Below are 20,656 nucleotides of genomic sequence, written 5' to 3' on the forward strand. Positions count from 1 at the left end.
TGCAGCTTGCGGGGATCTTAGTTCCCCAACCAGGGACTGAACCTGGGCCCCCAGGCAGTGAGTGCGCCGAGTCCTAACCACTGGACCGCCAGGGAATTCCTGGGGAGGGATTATTGTTGTGATTCTTGCTTTCAATTCCAGGCAGTTCTTGTTCTGATTTCTGCCATTTGTTCATTTTACACCTGGGCAACATCATCTCCCACCTGCTTTTTAAGGTGACTAGCAGCAGATCACACGAAACAACTCTGTCCCTTAAGAGGGACACAGCTTCTTTCATTGCTAAGCCTTCGGGCCCCTTCTCTCTCTTTCTCACTCACTCCTGTGCCGCATTTGATCCTCAAGACACCTCCTGTTTGAGACAGCAGGGCAGTGTTACCTGCACTAGGCCTAGGGCGACTGTCTGACCTTCTCACGGTCATCAGACGAGTGGCAAAGCCAAGAACTGAGCCAGGTCTTTCTGTATGTAATAAGTCTAGTAGTTTTCACCTTCTGCTACCACACTTTTCATATTTTGATAAGTACTTTAATTAACATTTCTGTTCATAATTTTTTCCCAAATTTAACTTCTCTTAGGATAAATGCCAAAATGTAAAATTACTGAGTCAAAGGGTATACAGTAAATACTTTTTAATTTTTTATTTTATTTTTTCATCTTTATTGGAGTGTAATTGCTTTACAATGGTGTGTTAGTTTCTGCTTTTTTAAAAGGCTGTTAATGGATTTAGCAAAACTGATCTGTCCCATGGAGTCTTATCACAGTCACATTTTGCCCAGGCCAGCCTGACAGCAGGGGAGCCTGGGAGTGTGGGGAGGAGAGGAGCAGTGGCTGGTTCCCCAGCATGGTGCACGTGAGCATTGCCCCAGCCTGGTGAGATTCTCACGTTTAAGCGTATGTTTCTGCATATGCCATGGTCCCTCCACACGAGCCGACTGCTTCATTTGGTGCTCAACCACAGATACTGGCATCTGTTCCAGTGCTGCAGAAACCATGGCCTGTATTAAGATTCTGAGATGTCCTGTGTCCGTCTCCATCGTGCTTTGTAATAACTATGTGCTGGACTTTATAGGTGACTGAAGGGCTTTTCAAAGATCATTTTGGTTATATGAGATTCTGACTTTAAACCTCACCCCCCTGACTCCCATATAAGGTATGACTGCAGGGGACTATACCCAGAGCCATTTTCACTGTACCCTTGGCTCCAACAACCTCAAAAGTCTGAGTGGAACCCTTTCTACTCTATGGCTGATGGATTATGACAAAATGTCCTTTCAGGTCCACACAGCTCTGGCTGGCATCTTTGCCTTCTTCTTAAGTGCTGCACCAAAACTCAGAAGCTTCATGGGGCTCTGGGGCCTCAGGTGGTACTTATAATGTGTCAGGTATTACTACAAGCCAACATTCACATGTAAATGTCCAGGTGACAGCTTGTCTGTTTCTTCCTGCAGTTGGTCACCACAGAAGGGCGCTTCCTCAAAGACAGTTTGTACAATGAAGGAATCCTAATCGTATGGGACCCGTCTGTTTACCATTCAGATATCCCAAAGGTAAGTGGGCGTCCATGGGAAATTGGGATTGAGTCACCTGTTTGTCTATAGATTTCCCCGAGGTCCTGGGTTTTAAAGTCACGGCTGACCTGGACCACACTGAGGGCTGGCTATTTCCATTTTAGGGCACCCCACTTCTGGACTAGCGGTTCAGAAGGATTCCTGTCCTATACCAGTGCTCTCCATGCCCACCCTGCACTGCCATGTATTTGTCTCCCAATTATGGTCTGTACCAGGTGTAACAGTGGCTGGATTTCCCACCGTCTGGGGTGGGTTGTGTTCATGTAATACAATTATTATTCCTGACGGGCACCAGCAGGAATAGACAGTGGTTACTGTCGCTTCTATACGTAATATTACCACACTCTTCCCACACTTCCAATTTCTGGATGCTTCTCATTTCACTCTCATAGCTACGTAAAGAAGTAGATAGATAGAAGCATGGTTATTCCCATTGTACAGAGGAGGAAAACAGAATATGTGTGCGTGTCGGGGGGGTCACCTTCCCTGGGACTTGATTTGCTAAGCAGAGGGCCCAGATCTGCAACATCAGCTTTTCCAGGGAAGGAGAAAGAGTCTCAGGCCTGCTGGAGTCTAGCTTCTCCAGAATGGCCCTCTCACTGTTACACACGTCAGTTGGCCTCTCCCTGATACGGGCTGCAGTGGCCACGGGAGAATGGCTTTAGGGAGGAGGGACAGAGAGCACTGTTCCTGGGACACTTAATTCTTATGCTGGACACACCAATAGCTGATGGGCTCTGGTATCCCTGGCACCGTCCTCTCACTACCTCAGTTTCCAGTTTTGTGTTGATCTCACTTAGAACTGAAATTTGCCTGGGTCAGGTCAAGGACTGTGAATCCACAGATGTGGCAAGCTGTGCCCCCGTTTTTTCACCCCTTTAAAAAAGAGAGGTGGGGTTAGATAGGGCCAAGAGGCCCTCTCAGCTCTGATATCCTTCCCAGATTCTAGGATCCTCAAGTCTGAAGCCGTTCCAGGGTCAACAAGCTCAAAGCTTGGTGAGCACAGGCTGTGTGCTGGCTCCCCCACTATCAAGTGAGAGCTTGAAGTCTGGAATTGTCTTGATGAAGGGGCTGTGCCTCAGGAGTCTGCCTTGGTCCTTCCCCACCTCCCCTCAAGTCCTCAGACGAGGATGACCCCCTGGGGGCAGCAGTGGCATTGGCACGTTGCTCTCCTTGACAAGACCTCTTCCTTCTTTTTCAGTGGTACAAGAATCCCGACTACAGTTTCTTCGATAACTTCAAGAGTTATCGTAAGCTTCATCCTGATCAGCCCTTTTACATCCTCAAGCCCCAGATGCCTTGGGAGCTGTGGGACGTCATTCAAGAAATCTCCCCCGAGCAGATTCAGCCAAACCCCCCCTCTTCTGGGATGCTCGGTGAGTCCATGTCTGGGGAAGGACCTCTTGTGCTTGATTCTAGAACAGGTTAGCCTTCTACTGGGGTCTCATTCGTTCATTCGTTTGTTCATTCACCACACAGTTGCTAGGTTTTGGCTGTGTTTGTACTCTGAGGCAAATTCCAGCTAGGACCCAGAGGTTGATAAGATAGACTCCGCCTCCTTAATTTCAGGGTGTCCAGTGGGAGAGTTCAGTCAGGTGTCTGCGGCAACGTTCAGTTTGTGGCAGGAAAGAGTGACCAGCCCGTTGCCATAGGAGAGAGGACCCCTTCCAGAGGGACAGTCTGAGAACTTCGAGAACTTGGCCCAGGCCTGGGAGAGGGGAGGATTTGGCAGGTGGAGATGGAGAAATGGGAAGCACAGACAAGAGGAGGCAAGAAAACGGGAGGAGCAGGGCTGAGACTCGGATGAGGCCAGCGAAGCACTTGCTTCAGGTGTACGATTTAAGGAGGTGCCGAGAAATTCAGAAGCAAGTGATATCTTAATACAGTATCTTTTTAAAAAAAATCACAATTAATGTAAAATTTTATAATAGACAAAATATCAAAATTTTAGATAAAGACAGGATCAGTAATAATGCCATTATTGTCTTGGGCCATATAAGAATCTGTGGAAAAAGGAAGAGTCAATAATATTTTATTCAGAATTTCAAAAATCTGTTCACCCTAGTGACCACCCTAGTCGTGGCCCTGAGAGAAGCCTGAGTGGTGAGGCTTAGCCGGGTTTGGGGGCCACGAATGGAGCTGTGGGTGCTGACATGGGGGTGGGCTGGGGTCAGAGTGCTGGGGGCCCTGCATACTGGCTCCAGACTTTCTTCTTGGACCTAACTCCACAACTCTCCACCCTGATGGCCCATCTGCCCTTCCCCCCCTTTCACTTTGAGTTCAGCTGGACCACGGTCGCTTTCCACGAGCCTCCAGGGCTGCCTACGGCTCCCCGCCCGCCCCCCCACCTCACGTCCCCGCCCACCCACCTTCCCTACTGGACTGCAAAGTCCCTCAGGGCGGGGACTGCGTTTGCCTCATCCTTGTGGGTCCGGCGCAGGATAGCCCTGAGCTAAATGTTCCTTGAGCAAACGAACAAATAAATGTTAACTATCAGAGGCATTTCCTGATAGAAAGAGCTGGAGGCGCTTTCAGCATCCCATCGTCTTCATACCTTTCTCTTCCACTTTTGGATGGGTGCATTAGGGGGCTCTCCCTGGACCCCTTTTGAGCAGAAGTAGATGAGAGCTTCCTGGGACACTTTCTCATCGCCCTACTGCCTGCCTTTGCCCATGCTATTCCCGCCACTGCCAGGCTTTCCCCCTTGCCCACCCCTCATGGCCAGAGCCCCTGCCAGGCCCCACAGCAGTGCTCCGGGAGGTGCACCAGGACCCTCTCTCGTAGAGGACTCCCTCCCATCATCTCTAGAAGCACTTCTGCTGTGCCTTCATCAGTTAGTTGCAGAGGTGTCTTTTCTCCCCCACTGAACCAGGAGGCAGCCAGAGGGCAGAGGTGGGGCTTTTCCCATGTCTGATTCTTCTAGAACAGAGTTGCTGCTAGCAGTTTACAGTTTTGCCGTTAGTGAGGACTGTTCATCATAAAGATTCCCTATATTTATGGTTGACAAAAGCAGTCTAGAGCCATGATGTTATTGCATCCTAACGATAGCCTATGTGGTAGGAAGAGTGGGTAAATCACCCCCTTGGGGCAGATGAAGAACCTGAGGCCCCAAGCAGGACGTGTCCGGCAGGAGATGACCAAGCCAGGTGGGGACAAGCGTGGGTGGTGGCAGGCGTCTCCCACCTCTTGCTGGGTCTGCACCCTGAGTGTTCTGTACCCTCCCTGAGAGCACAACCTGGCCACACCCTCCCGGCTCTTGTCTCCCGCCTGACTGAGCAGAGCGCATCAGTACAGACCATGGCATGCTCCTGTGCCAACTGTCCCTCCTCCCACCTGAGGCACGAAGCCTTCCCTCCCCACGCTGCTCCTCCAGGTACTGATATAAGAAACGCCTCCCAAGTTACCATCTAAGAGGCTGTTCCAAGATACAGAGACGCTAGAAGGTAATATCTGCGCGGAATGGTTCTGTCTCCTCAGTCACATTGTCCTGTCTCTTCACATAGCTTACGGACAGTCATCAGTTCATTGACTGATGATGGAGCCCTCCAACCCATTAGTGTTTAGGGAGGACCTGCTGTGCACCAGGCCCTGACCTGGGTGCTGAGCAGGGCAGCACGAACCCTACGAAGGTGCATAGGGCCCCGCACCCAGAGGAACAGCCTGCTGGACTGGCTTCCCAGAACAACTCAGACTGGGAATCACACTCAGAAACTCCAGACAGACACCTCCCCAGATTTGGGGGCGTAAGCTGCTGGGCTCCCTGGGCAGCACTCTGGGGAGCCGGGGTGGGTTGTTGGGCAGGACTCACCTCTGCTCGCCTCTCCAGGCATCGTCATCATGATGACACTGTGTGACCAGGTGGATATTTACGAGTTTCTTCCGTCCAAGCGCAAGACTGACGTGTGCTACTACTACCAGAAGTTCTTCGACAGCGCCTGCACGATGGGCGCCTACCACCCACTCCTCTTTGAGAAGAACATGGTGAAGCACCTCAACCGGGGCACGGACGACGACATTTACCTGCTTGGAAAAGCCACACTGCCCGGGTTCCGGAGCATTCGCTGCGGAGCATAAGCTGCCTGGCCAGGCCCCATCACCCTTCTCCCTCGGGCATTTCACAGCTGGTCTCCTGGCCACCCTGGGCCCAGGAAGGCTGTTCCTGAATGATCACTGCCTGCACTCCAGGCAGCAAGAGCCTTCAGGAATCCAAGGGTAGGGACCCAGGCCCAGCCTGCCCTTTTGTCATGGGGGTGTGTGAATCGAGAGCTTCCCACCACACTCATGTACACACGCCTAGGATTCCTTCCAGTCAGTCTTCTCTGCCCCTCCCCTGCACAGGTAAATGCGAGACCCACCTTTCCCAGCAGGGCTGCCAAAGCTGGGCTGCTTTCCCCTCTGGAATGATGTTATTCTTGCAAACCAGTGCTCTGTCACGCTTGAAATCTACACCTAGACACTGATTTCATGTTTCAAACAAACTCTCCCATATTATGATTGTGCCCATTACAAGGTGCCTCTGAGGGGCAAGTTAAGTGTCACAAGGCATAGGAAACACAGTCAGTTCCTCCAGGACTAAGCTGCTCCTAAGGTCCATGCCCTGGGAGAGGCAGTGTTCCTATCACTCCGCTGGTTTGGCGGCCCTTGGCCTTGGTGCTGCTGAGCAGAGGGTCTTGGTGAACCCACAGCCCTCTCCATACGTGAGGAGATGAGCGTACAGAAAAACAGGTACAGTCTCCATCCTCAAGTTGCTTACAGCTCAGTGCGAGTGACCGAATGGATTCAGTGTGCTCGGTGCCCTGTGGGCTTGTAGGTGGTGGGCTTGCTGTGCTGCTATCTTTGCACCAGGAGGGGCCACACACTTCCTGTGTCAGTGGGTCATAGAGGGCTTCATGGAGCTAGGGGCTGTGGAGTGGGTTCTAGAAGAGGAAAAACATGTCAAGCAGATTCTGTCTGAGTCATCTGAGATGTGTTTTCCTTTCTGCCTGTATTACCCATATTTATTCGCTAAGATCTGCCTGAATTTACATGAACTTCAAGTTATTTTTTGAGGAAGCCCCCTCCCTCACATCTGAGGCAGCAAGTGCAGCCCCGTGACAGATGCCAGGCAAGCCAGATGCCAAAAGCCCGATTTCCCCAGGCTCGCCTGCTCTGAGCCTCGCCTACCCGCTGGGCGTGCACACCATAGCCAAGTCTTCCTGTTGGATGCCTACCCCCAAACCTCCTCCTGCAATCTTGTTTTTCCCTTTACTCTTCCTCCTCCAAAATTACTTTTAAGCATTTTCCACTTTAAAATATCCTCACCCATTTTTTTTTTTTTTTTTGGACCTTCACGGGCCTTTTGTGAAAGGTCTCTCAGGGACTGGGAATGGGGTTTCCTAGGACTTAAAGTAGCTCTCAGAGGTCAGAACCCTGGAGATCGTGACTGATTCTCACCAGGTGTATCAGATTGCTGTACCCTCCACCCCTCCCTGCAAGGGAGCAACACCAGAGTCTCCAGGCAGAGGCCTACCCACTGTGGTCTGTCTACACACTCCCTGGACCATTGTGCTAAGTCCCCTACCCCGATGGGGAGCCACACTGGACTGGACCAGGCTTCTGGACTCCCGAAGCTAGCCCTGTGTGCTCAAGGGCCTTGAACGTTTGAGCTCCAGACCAGCTGTTTTGGAGCTGGAGTCCTCGTTTGCTGCCAAACCACTGGCTTGAGTAGGCAGTAGAAAGAGCTCTGGAGTGAGGAGCCCTGGGTTTTCAAAGTGATGCTCCCCTATTACTCGCTATGCCACCATGGGCAAATTCTCCTCTCCGAGCCTCTGTTTCCACATCTGTAAAATGGGTGATAAGCCCGCTTCACAGGTGCTGTGAGGGTTACCCGGCATATTGTAGGTGCTCAGTACATACTGGATTCCTCCCTTCCTTTACTAAGGACCTGCTCTGTGCTCACATCTGGGCAGGACCCTGCTTTGAAGGCCAGAGAGGGGGCCTTGTCCTGAGGGAAGTTAATGTCCTATTGGGAGACTACACCTACCCTGCTTAGAACACCCTGGAAACCATCCGAGGGAGTGGAGGGTGCAGAACGTGCCCCTCCTCCTCCCTGCCTGCAGCTTAGGCCTGATCTGCTCGGGGATGGGCAGAGCACTGGGGCCACTGGCTGCTGTGTAACATGAGTCTTTTCCATGTCTCTGGGCCCATGAGTTCCTCACAATCTTTGAATCATGAGCCCTGAGTGCAGAGGAAGGTGGCATTCCATCATCAGGAGAGAGATGTTGGTGTGGACACTAAGACTACACTGGGTAGATGCTAGCTTTTAATTGTTATTATTAAGGGATCAAGTTAATTTCATTCTGTGCTTTCTCTACATGGAAACTGGTAGAATGCAAATAAGATGTGGATATTATCATTAGTCTGATAAGATGTTTAATATTTGTGACAGGGAATTTAAAAATTATGACCGAGTCCTGTAGGAAAGCCACTGTCTCTAAGGTGTTCTGTTTTCTTCAGTAGCCATCTGTTCATTCTATATCATGAGGTCCTGAAATCCTTCCATCAATCAGATAAGTTATTGATATTGGTTTGGAGTTGAGACATCAGTCTCAGAAACTTCTGAATCACGACTAAGCTAATTCTGAATTACCCAAAGATTATGTAAAATTTTAAAATAAATGTTTTTGAAAAAGCTTGTCCCTCTTTTCTTACTTGCTAAGGGAACAACTGCTCATTGTCAATTCTTGTCTCCAAAGAGGACACAACTGGAATTCCAAACCCCCAAATTCTCCCCCAGAAGCTCCTCTGGCCTCTTAGCCTCTCTTTTCAACACTCCAGGAAAAGGAATGCTTACTTACAGGGCAGAACAGCATCTTTGAGATAGTGACTGGTTTATTTTCTTCCTTTTGCTCTTGCTGGGATTCAAATGATGAAGCTGTGGTTCATCCAACGCCTCAGGGAAGGGCTGCAGTAGGGCAGAAAGCAGAATGAAAAGAAGGTTGGTTTCAAAAGCCTAAAACCCTTAAAGGAATGATGTCCCAAGGGAACAGCCAAATTGTTCACATACAAATCCTGAGGAGGCACAGGAGTAAGTGGAGAAAAGAATCATTCCTCTTCCCCATGAACTGCCCTGCCCGCCTCCTGTTATGGGCTGAATATGTCCTCCTAGATTCATATGTTGAAGTCTTGACCCCTAGTACCTCAGAATGTGACCTTATTTGGAAATAGACAATTGGTTAAGATGAGGTCATACTGGAGCTGGGTGAGCCCCTAATCCAGTATGACTGGTGTGCTTACAAAAGGGGAAATTTAGAGGTAGACGTGCACACAGGGAGAACGCCATGTGAAGATGAAGGCAGAAGTCGGGGTGATGCTTCTCCAAACCAAAGGTTGCCAGTGAACCACCAGAAACTAGAGGAGAGGCATGGAAGATCTTCCCTCACAGCCCTCAGAAAGAACCAACCCTGCTGACACCTTGATCTCGGACTTCCAGTCTCCAGGACTGTGAGACCAAAATTTCTACTGTTGAAATCACCCGGTTCGTGGTGCTTTGTTATGGCAGCCCTAGCAAACAAATATTTCCCCACCCCTGCCTATAACTCCTTACCTACAACAGAGTCCCCTGGAGTGGGGCTGGAAAGAACACTGAGAGGAACCAGGCTGTCTCAGGACCTGGAGAGAGGGCCCTGTGCCGTGTCCCCAGCCAAAGCTCTAGGAAGGACCAGCAAATCCTTGGAGAGCAAGGCTTTCACGGGGCTCTAGTCCAGGCAGATTGGACCTTAGGCAGCCTTGAAGAGCTTCCATGCCTGGAGAGGCAAAGAAGCAGCTGAGTGATGAGATCGTGAATGAGGGACCCCTGAGTAGTGTTGAGAGGTCAGATAACACGGAAGACTACTCCCCGACCCCTGCACGTAATGCCTTAGCGTTGCAAGTTCCCTGGAACTCAGATGTAACGCCATCTCGACTGAGATTGGGTTTCTGCCTGAATCTCAGGAGAATGGTAGCTCAAAAGAGGAGTGAAAGAAAAATAGATTTCAATTAGTTTGGAAACTGAGATTTGTGCTTGGCAAATTTACAGTGGCCTTAAATCTCTATAAAGTCCTTTCAACTGGTGAGCTGGGCCTTGGGGTGGCACTAGGCTTCTCCGTTTGGGTCTTGGGGGAGCTTCTGCAACCTCCCCAGGCTGCCTTTCCCCTGGTTCCTACTTTGCTATCTGCTGGTTATTTTTAGGTGTGTACGTTAGGGGTGAAGGAGGAAAAATGAGACCCTGGCTTCTCTTTTCCTTACCAGCTGCTTAAGGAGAAGAAAGACGCAAGTCACAAAGAGAAAGGCCAATAGAGAGAGAGATTCGTACCTGCATCCTCCATGCCCACCCCACCCGCAGATCCCCTTACTGACTGAAGCCCAACTCCAGGCTCTTTGTTCTTGCAGAACGCTTCACGCCTTGGCAAGTGTGCTTTACCCACACCAGTAATGGCTCCACAGTAATAAGCAGGAGGCAGAGAAGCGGTGCACTGGGACTCTGGGACTGCCACCCCCACCCTATTCCCAGCTCCCTGTGTGGCTTTGGTTTCTACTTCGTCTGTGACTCTCACGGCAGCCTTCGAGGATGTTCTGTGATGTGATGGGGAGTGCATTATGGCCCCAGAGACACTTTCCACTCTAACTGGGGCAGGAACACCCTAACCCAGAAAATTCATCCTTATGGGCTTGGGTAATGGCATCAGTTTCAGGAGAGAAGAAAAGGCCTCACCTGCACCCATGAAATCCCATCACCCAATGCATTTATGCTGCCATCCAGTCGTCCTCAGGATTGACTGGAAAACAAGTTTATAATGGGGAGAGGAATTCTATTCAGCCCAGCAAGTGCACAGTGAGCACCCACTGTGGCTGGCATTGGGAGACAGTGACAAAGACTCCCAGCACCTGCCCTCCAAGAAATCAGAGCCTGGGAGACTAGACCTGCCCTGTCAATGTGTAGTATTATCAGGTTCAAGTGAGAGAAGAGAGCTGCCATTTTCTGAAAAGCTAAGCCTGGAAAGTATGGTTATTGTTGTTAGGCATGAATTTATAACTGCATAGAAGAAAAGTACTATGCAAATGCCCAATATGATCATACAAGGTAAAAGCACAATAATGAACTTATAGAAGATTCATTCTGGCTGGGATCTGGGGAGTCTTAGTGGGTGACAGTCTTGAGGGACAGGCAGGATTCCCCCTTTTTTCTTTAAGGAAAATGCTTTTCCTGATTATAAAAGTTACACATATTTACTGTCAATACACAAAATCATGAAGAGGAAAAAGTCCATCTCCACCCAAAGATAATCCCTACTAGCAGTTCCCAAAGCTATAGTAGTCAAAACACTATGGTACTGGAACAAAAACAGAAATACAGATCAATGGAACAGGACAGAAAGCCCAGAAATAAACCCACACACCTATGGTCAATTAATCTACAACAAAGGAAGCAAGAATACACAATGGAGAAAAGACAGTCTCTTCAATAAGTAGTGCTGGGAAAACGGGACAGCTACATGTAAAAGAATGAAATTAACCATATAGAAAAATAACAACCCAATCCAAAAATGGGCAGGAGACCTAAACAGACATTTCTCCAAAGAAGATATACAGACTGCCAACAAACACATGAAAGAATGCTCAACATCATTAAGAAATGCAAATCAAAACTACAATGAGATATCATCTCACACCAGTCAGAATGGCCATCATCAAAAAATCTAGGAACAATAAATGCTGGAGAGGGTGTGGAGAAAAGGGAACACTCTTTCACTGCTGGTGGGAATGTGAATTGGTACAGCCACTATGGAGAACAGTATGGAGGTTCCTTAAAAAACTACAAACAGAACTACCATATGACCCAGCAATCCCACTACTGGGCATATACCCTGAGAAAACCATAATTCAAAAAGAATCATGTACCAAAATGTTCATTGCAGCTCTATTTACAATAGCCCAGAGATGGAAACAACCTAAGTGCCCATCATCGGATGAATGGATAAAGAAGATGTGGCACATATATACAATGGAATATTACTCAGCCATAAAAAGAAATGAAATTGAGCTATTTGTAATGAGGTGGATAGACCTAGAGTCTGTCATACAGAGTGAAGTAAGTCAGAAAGAGAAAGACAAATACCGTATGCTAACACATATATATGGAATTTAAGAAAAAAAATGTCATGAAGAACCTAGGGGTAAGACAGGAATAAAGACACAGACCTACTAGAGAACGGACTTGAGGATATGGGGAGGGGGAAGGGTGAGCTGTGACAAAGCGAGAGAGAGGCATGGACATATATACACTACCAAACGTAAGGTAGGTAGATAGTGGGAAGCAGCCGCATAGCACAGGGAGATCAGCTTGGTGCTTTGTGACCACCTAGAGGGGTGGGATAGGGAGGGTGGGAGGGAGGGAGACGCAAGAGGGAAGAGATATGGTAACATATGTATATGTATAACTGATTCATTTTGTTATAAAGCAGAAACTAACACACCATTGTAAAGCAATTAAGATGTTAAACCAATAAAGTAAACCAATAAAGATGTTAAAAAAAATAACACCATATACAAAAATAAACTCAAAATGGATTAGAGACCTAAATGTAAGACCGGACAGTATAAACGTCTCAGAGGAAAACATAGGAAGAACACTCTTTGACACAAATCACAGCAATATCTTTTTTGATCCACCTCCTAGAGTAATGAAAATAAAAACAAAAATAAACAAATGGGACCTAATTAAACTTAAAAGCTTCTGCACAGCAAAGGAAACCATAAACAAAATGAAAGACAACCCACAGAATGGGAGAAAATATTTGCAAACGAAGTGACCAACAAGGGCTTAATCTCCCAGATATACAAACAGCTCATGCAGTTCTATGTCAAAAAAAAAAAAAAACCCAATCAAAAAACGGGCAGAAGATCGAAATAGAAATCTTTCCAAACAAGACATATAGATGGCCAAAAAGCACATGAAAAGATGCTCAACATCACAAATTATCAGAGAAATGCAAATCAGAACTACAATGAGGTATCACCTCACACCGGTCAGAATGGTCATCATCAAAAAGTCCACAAACGATAAATGCTGGAGAGGGTGTGGAGAAAAGGGAACCCTCCCTACACTGTTGGTGGGAATGTAAAGTGGTACAACCATGATGGAGAACAGTATGGAGGTTCCTTAAAAAACTAAAAATGGAGCTACCATATGATCCAGCAATCCCACTCCTGGGCATATATCTGGAGAAAACCATAATCCAAAAAGATACATGCACCCCAATGTTCACTGAAGCACTATTTACAATAGCCAAGACAAGGAAGCAACCTAAATGTCCATCAACAGAGGAATGGATAAAGATGTGGTACATATAAACAATGGAATATTAGCCACAAAAAGGAATGAAATAATGCCATTTGCATCAACATGGATGGACCTAGAGATTATCATACTAAGTGAAGTAAATCAGACAGAGAAAGAGAAATATCATACGATATCTCTCATATGTGCAATCTAAATTTAAAAAATGATACAAACGCACTTACTTACAGTACTGCAACAGACTTGCAGATCTCTAAAACAAACTTATGGTTACCAAGGGGGACACATGGTGGGGAGGGATAAATCAGGAGCTTGGGATGGACATGCATACACTACTACATATAAGATAGATAACCGACAAGGACCTACTGTATAGCACAGGGAACTCTACTCAGTATTCTGTGATAACCTATATGAGAAAAGAATCTAAAAGGAGTTAATATAGGTATAACTGAATCACCTCGTTGTGCATCTGAAACTAACACAGTAAATCAGCTATACTCCAGTAAAATTTAAAAATACACACACACACACACACACACACACACACACACACACATATATATATATAGAAAATGCCAAAAAAGACCATATCCCACTTTTTTTTTAAATTTAAAAATATATCATAAAAATGCCGCCAGATCATTTAGGCAGCCAGCTGTGTCAGGAATCAGCCCCATCCACCAGCAGATTAACACTAGATCCAGGACCCCCTGGCCCTGCAACCACCTACACCAGAACCTGGCTCTGCCCACTAGTGGGCCGGCACTAGCCCTGGAACCCCCTGAGGTTCTGCAACCAGCCAGCTCATGACCTGGTCCCGCCTACCAGTGGCCGGCAGCCACGGCACAAGGTAGGGCCTGGCCATCGACTGGACCGGGGACCAGACACACCTAACAGACTACCAACAGTAGTCAGGAGTTTTCTTTATGTTTCCTATGCTTGGGGTTATTTGAGCTTCTTGGATATGTACGTTTATAGTTTTAATCAAATTTGGAAAATTTTTGGCCATTATTTCCTCAAACCTTTTTTCACTTCCTCTCTCTTTGCTCCTTCGGAAACTCTAATACAGTAACAGATTGTTTAATGCTCACTGATGCTCTTTCCACTTTTTATAATTCTTATTTTTTCTGTTTCATTTTGTATAGTTTCTGGTGTTACATCTTCAGGTTCACTAAACTTTTCTTCTGCAATGTCAAATCTGCCGTTAATCCTATCCAGAGTATTCTTCATCTGAGATATTGCAGTTTTCATCTTTCTGCTACTTTCTTGAAAATACAAAATATACTTTTAGCAACTTTTAATGTTCTTATCTACTAATAATATCAACTTTTATTTCTGGGTCAGTTTTGATAGATTTTGCTTCTCATTATGGGTAGCTTTGTCCAGCTTTTTTGAATGTCCTGCTAATTTTAGATTGGATGCCAGATATAAATATTTTCTTTTTGGGTGTTAGATACTTTTGTAGTCTAATAAATATTCTTGAGTTTTGTTCTGGGATGCAAGTAAGCTTTCTGGTAACCAATAGTTCTTTTTAGGTACTGCTCCTAAGCTCTGTTGTTTCTCATTTCTCAGGGATCACTGTTCTTTGTTACCTGATTTCCAATGTTTTCAAAACTGTATTTTACATTTTTTGTAGTTCTTTAGCTGTTTCATGCAGGAGGGTAAATCAAGTCTCTTTTACTCTATCTTGGCCAGAGACTGAAGTATCTCTTCATTAAAAGTTGAAGTGAATAAACGTTATAAGAGTTATACTTAAGCTGAATCCGGACTCATTCAACCATTCGGCTCTGTCTCAGAGACTGGAGTAGGGATACTATGGGCCTCTACTTCCCTCATTGGTAAAGAGCCTCCAGAAAAGGGCCTCATCCAAAGGGGAGGGGACAGAGCTGAGGTGAACCTGCCTGGCTTAAGGTCAAGGAGCCACAGTAGGAGGGGATCAGATGCTGAATGTTCTATAGCCCTGTCCCATGGAATAGGAAGACAGGACTGTAGTGAAAGTATGAGAAGACCTTATAAGTTCATACTCCCCAAAATATCTATGGGATACTGAAAACGCAGTGTGGCATGAGCACGTAAGGAGAGGCAGCCAGAATGGCTGGTGCCTGGCACTGGTGCTCATAAAAGAAAAAAGAAGAGGAGGGTGATGGCTGTCATGAAGACATCCACTTCCTCTCAGCCCTGTTTCGGTAGAGGTTTGTGGTAGCTGGAGCTTCTATTAAAGGGCCAAGGCCAAAGCATGAAGCGAGATTTGGGGAAGCAAAAATGGCCTCTGACAGAAAAGTTCCACATAAGCGTGTGTGTACATACACAGGTCAACCAGGAGAGGGGTGGGGGGCAACACGATCGTGGGAACCACAGAGTAGTGTGGTTGCTTTCAGTAACTGCATTTTCAAAGACTTTAGCTACAAAAGTGACCCACTCTTTCCAGACATGAGATCTGGTCGGTCTTTCTGTGGTGCTGAGGTCTGTGTTTGTCTCTAATGACTACATCTTTGCCCTGGGCAGCCTACAGGTGGGCCTCTCCAGCGGAATAAACAGGGTCAGGGCTGAAAGCCCAAAGCTCTCACTGTGCTTCCTCAGAGGTTTGTTTTTACCACTTGCCAAAAACGATTGAAGGAGTCTTAAAACAGGTGGGAAGAACTTACATTGAGTTCTTTATCGGGAAGCTCTGAAACCCACTTGTCAAAGGTCTATCCCAAGGCATAATTAAGTAAATGGAAAAGGACCAGTCTTAGGCACAGCAAAAAAATAGCTGAACGTCTGTTAAATTCTGCAGCTTAGGTTGAGACAAAGGCTGTGAACCTTCTTGAATGTCTGTGGAAGTAGATCAAAAGGGAAATGTGTGCTAGGTCTTTACATGAATACCGTTTTTCCAAATAGGAAATATCCCATTCTTGGAACACATTGCACAGCAAAAGTGGGTGGCCCTGAGCAGCACTGAGTAATAAAGTAGTATCCAACTGAGAGTTCTAGGTGAAAGGAAAAACTTAGAGAAACCCTGAGTAGCCACTTTTACAATAAAATAATCCAACTGTAGTAGACCATAATGCTCCAGGCAGCGCTTACCAAGAGAAGGGAGTTAGTGGTTTGGCCTGTGGTGACCGTGCTGATCTCACTGTCTGCCATACTTGGCTAGCAGTTAGTAATCTCAGCTTTTTTCCCTTCAGTTTCACTCATGTGAGTTATTTCTCATCAGACCACGGTAAATTCCATCAGAAGCCACACCGCAGTATTTCATGTTTACCAGCCAGAAGAACACCAACAGTGCTAGCCCACTACTCAAGAGTGGTAACACTTTCTAAATTTACCCTTACACTGAAGTTTCTACTATGGCCTAACTCAGCAAGCTTCACTTAGGACAGACTCTCTAGTCCGGAGCTAAAGTTCACTTAAAACTCTATGAGCCTAGTGCCCACCAATCATGCCAGCTATCTCTTTGCACCCTCTTCTTTTAGAACTTAAAAAAAAACCCAGTAAATTTGTTCCTTCATTCATCTATCCATCCACCCATCCACTCATCCATTCAACTAATGAATATTGGTGCCTACGATGGGTCCAGTTGTGATGGAGTTACACAGATAACATTGACGACAATAGTGATAAGGAGAGTGATGGCACCAAAATGGCAATGTAGGAGCCCCCAAGCTCTATCCCTGCACAGAGACCAATAATTAGACAGCTAGCCGTGAAGAAAAATAGCTCTGGGAGAGCTCTGGATTCCATGTAAGAAATTTTCGCACATAGTGGAACAAAAACCCCGAGAATAAATGCACAAGAAGAGAAGAAAATTAGTTTCATCTTGCCTGCATCATCCCATCCCTCAAGCTGGCACTTCTTAGTGCCAAGAGGGAACTTCCCAGATAGAAAGAATTCTCCTTTCTAGGAAAGGAACAGTCAGGTGGTGAGCAGCTTCTCCAGCCTTTCTGGGTGCCACACAAAGGATCTGCTTAGGTTTCACCCCACAGACAGGAAAAGCTGAGATGTACAGAGATGGCTAGGAACAAAAAGAAAAGTGGTCATAGAGTGGCAGCCATCACAGTTCACAGTGACCTGCTCTATAGACAAACCCAGCAAGGAGCCTTTGCCACTGAAGAATCAATGGCTAACACAGCTGCCACAGACCCCCTGCAGATTTCATCAGCTTTCGCCCTATAGGTATCTGTGCTTGCTGATGCCAGCTGCCTGAGTCCCTCCCTGATCCATCACCTTCCCCACCCCCATGTCCCATCTTCCTCCAGAGCCTGGGAACTGCACTAGCAGCTAGCTCAGGCCTCTGAGGCTGCACCAGTGTGAAACACCAGCTTAGACCCCTGCAGATGACCCCTACTGTTGAGCGTGCACTCAGAGCCAGCTCACTTTTATGCTGCTAGCCTGACGTCCATCACTAGCCTTCACCCAGCTGCACAGCTGGGGGGAGACTGTACAGCCACTAGGAGAGCATGCTGACAGCCAGGGCTCCCATAGCTCCTTGTGGGCCCAGATGAGGCCCTGTCTTATGTCACTGGCCTGAACGACTGTACTTACCTATAGCTAGAGTTCCTCCAGCTGCGGCACCTGTGCACCTCCAGCCCAATGCCCGTCACCGTGAAGTTCACACAGCCAGGGGAGGACTGTACAGCCATGGGAGAGCATGCTGACAGCCAGGGCTCCAGTAGCTGCCAGTGAGCTTATAGTTGTCCCTGACCCTTGCGGCCTACACTGGCCCCCACCATGTTGTGTGTGCCTACAACTGCCACCTGCCATGATACAGGCACCTGCAGCTGGCCCCTACAGCCAAGTGTGTGCATACTATCGCCGCTGCCTGCCCTGGTCCCTAGCTGCTGGACCTGCAGACACCACTGAGGACCCCAGCAGCTCTTGCAACCACTGTAGACTCGCCACAGTCCTTGCCAGGGACACACCGTTGTTGACGCTGGGAACCCCAGTGGCCTGAGCTGAGGAGACATAATGCCCCTGATGGACCTGTGTGCTGCCACATGCCCCCAAACTTGGCACCCTGCACCACTAGACCTGACATCACAGCATGCTCCAGTGTGCACCCACCCACAGGTGAAGGTCTTTCCTTACCAAAGTCAGTCCACAAAGTTTGGAAGAGGCAACTGCTTCTTTAAACGCACAGACACCTAAACAAGGCTACCAGAATCATGAAGACTCAGAAAAACATGACTCCATCAAAGGAATACAGTAAACCTACAGTAACTGGCCCCAAAGAGATGGAGTTCCAGGAACTGTCTGATGAAGAATTCAAAATAATATTTCTACAGATGCTCAACGAGCCAAAAGAGAACACGGATTAAAAATTTAATGATAGGGGAGGACCTTCAAGATGGTAGAGGAGTAAGACATGGAGATCACCTTCCTCCCCACAAATACATCAGAAATACATCTACATGTGGAACAGCTACTACAGCACACCTAATGAACGCTGGCAGAAGACCTCAGACCTCCCAAAAGGCAAGAAACTCCCCACGTACCTGGGTAGGGCAAAAGAAAAAAGAAAAAAAAAACAGAGACAAAAGAATAGGGAGGGGACCTGCCCCTCTGGGAGGGAGCTGTGAAGCAGGAGAGGTTTCCACACCAGGAAGCCCCTTCATGGGCAGAGACTGCGGGTGGCGGAGCGGGGGAGCTTAGGAGCCACGGAGGAGAACACAGCCACAGGGGTGCGGAGGGCAAAGCGGAGAGATTCCCGCACAGAGGATCGGTTCTGACCAGCACTCACCAGCCCAAGAGGCTTGTCTGCTCACCCGCCGGGGCAGGAGGGGCTGGGAGCTGAGGCTCGGGCTTCGGTCAGAGCACAGGGAGAGGACTGGCGGCGTGAACACAGCCCGAAGGGGGCTAGTGCACCATGGCTAGCTGGGAGGGAGTCTGGGAAAAACTTTGGACCTGCCTAAGAGGCAAGAGACCATTGTTTAGGGGTGCATGAGGAGAGGGGGTTCAGAGCACTGCCTAAACGAGCTCCACAGTCGGGCACGAGCCCCACCTATCAGCGTGCACACCAGAGATGGGCATGAGATGCTAAGGCTGCTGCGGCAGCCACCAAGAAGCCTGTGTGCAAGCGCAGGTCACTATCCACACCTCCTCTCCCAGGAGCCTGTGCAGCCCGCCATTGCCATGGTCCCGTGATCCAGGGACAACTCCCCTGGGAGAACACATGGCATGCCTCAGGCTGGTGCAACGTCACACCGGCCTTTGCCACCGCAGGCTCGCCCCGCATCCGTACCCCTCCCTCCCCCGAGCCTGTGTGAGCCAGAGCCCCCTAATCAGCTGCTCCTTTAACCCTGTCCTGTCTGAGCGAAGAACAGATGCCCTCCGGCAACCTACATGCAGAGGCGGGTCCAAATCCAAAGTTGAACCCCAGGAGCTGTGCGAACAAAGAAGAGAAAGGGAAATCTCTCCCAGCAGCCTCAGGAGTAGCGGATTAAATCTCCACAATCAACTTGATGTATCCTGCATCTGTGGAATACCTGAATAGACAATGAATCACCCCAAAATTGAGGTGGTGGACTTTGGGAGCAACTGTAGACTTGGGGATTGCTGTATGTGACTGACTAGTTTCTGATTTATATGTTTATCTCAGTTTAGTTTTTAGCACTTGTTATCATTGGTGGATTTGTTTATTGGTTCGGTTGCTCTTTTTTTAAATACTTTTTTATATTTTAATAATTTAAAAATTTAATTTAATAACTTTACTTATTTTTTCTTCCCTCCTTCCTTCCTTACGTCCTTCCTTCCTTTCTTTTTTTTTCTCTCTCTTCTTCTGAGCCATGTGGCTGACAGGGTCTCAGTGCCCCAGCCAGGTGTCAGGCCTGAGCCTCTGAGGTGGAAGAGCTGAGTTCAGGACATTGGACCACCAGAGACCTCCCAGCTCCATGTAATATCAGTTGACGAGAGCTCTCCCAGAGACCTCTGTCTCAATGCTAAGACCCAGCTCTACTCAACGACCAGCAAGCTCCAGTGCTGGACACCCCATGACAAACAACTAGCAAGACAGGAACACAACCCCACCCATTAACAGAGAGGCTGCCTAAAATCATACTAAGTTCACAGACACCCCAAAACACACCACCAGACTCAGTCCTGCCCACCAGAAAAAACAGATCCAGCCTCACCCACCAGAACACAGGCACAGTTCCTTCTTCCAGGAAGCCTACACAACCCACTGAACCAACCTTACGCACTGGGGGCAGACACCAAAAACAACGGGAACTATGAACACTCAGCCTGTGAAAAGGAGACCTCAAACACAGTAAGTTAAGCAAAATGAGAAGACAGAGAAATACACAGCAGATGAAGGAACAAGGTAAAAACCCACCAAACCAAACAACTGAAGAGGAAATAGGCAGTCTACCTGAAAAAGAATTTAGAGTAACGATAGTAAAGTTGAACCAAAATCTTGGAAATAGAATAGACAAAATGCAAGAAACATTTAACAAGGACCTAGAAGAACTAAAGAGGAAACAAGCAACAATGAATAACACAATAAATGAAATTTAAAATTCTCTGGAAGGAATCAATAGCAGAATAACTGAGGCAGAAGAATGGAAAAGTGACCTGGAAGATGAAATAGTGGAAATAACTACCGCAGAGCAGAATAAAGAAAAAAAGAATGAAAAGAATTGAGGACAGTCTCAGAGACCTCTGGGACAACATTAAATGCACCAACATTCGAATTATAGGGGTCCCAGAAGAAGAGAAAAAGAAAGGGACTGAAAAAATATTTGAAGAGATTATAGTTGGAAATTTCCCTAATACGGAAAAGGAAATAGTCAA

The 20,656-nt window shown here is 47.4% G+C and overlaps 1 protein-coding gene across 2 annotated transcripts in view; it reads left to right on the plus strand.

Moving 5' to 3' along the window:
• The window catches only part of ST6GAL1 (ST6 beta-galactoside alpha-2,6-sialyltransferase 1), a 41,306-nt gene extending 35,367 nt beyond the window's left edge, over positions 1 to 5,939 (plus strand). Inside the window, exons 4-6 of one of the 2 annotated variants that reach the window (XM_065876167.1) lie at positions 1,447 to 1,545; positions 2,768 to 2,942; positions 5,393 to 5,939. In XM_065876167.1, coding sequence (XP_065732239.1) covers positions 1,447 to 1,545; positions 2,768 to 2,942; positions 5,393 to 5,640 — 522 coding nt within the window. In that variant the 3' untranslated portion in view covers positions 5,641 to 5,939. The remainder of the gene's footprint in view (positions 1 to 1,446; positions 1,546 to 2,767; positions 2,943 to 5,392) is intronic. The other variant, XM_065876168.1, reaches the window with a different exon arrangement.
• The last annotated feature ends 14,717 nt before the right edge of the window (positions 5,940 to 20,656 follow it).

The sequence above is a fragment of the Phocoena phocoena genome, chromosome 4 (assembly GCF_963924675.1).
Source record: "Phocoena phocoena chromosome 4, mPhoPho1.1, whole genome shotgun sequence".
Taxonomy (NCBI): domain Eukaryota; kingdom Metazoa; phylum Chordata; class Mammalia; order Artiodactyla; family Phocoenidae; genus Phocoena; species Phocoena phocoena.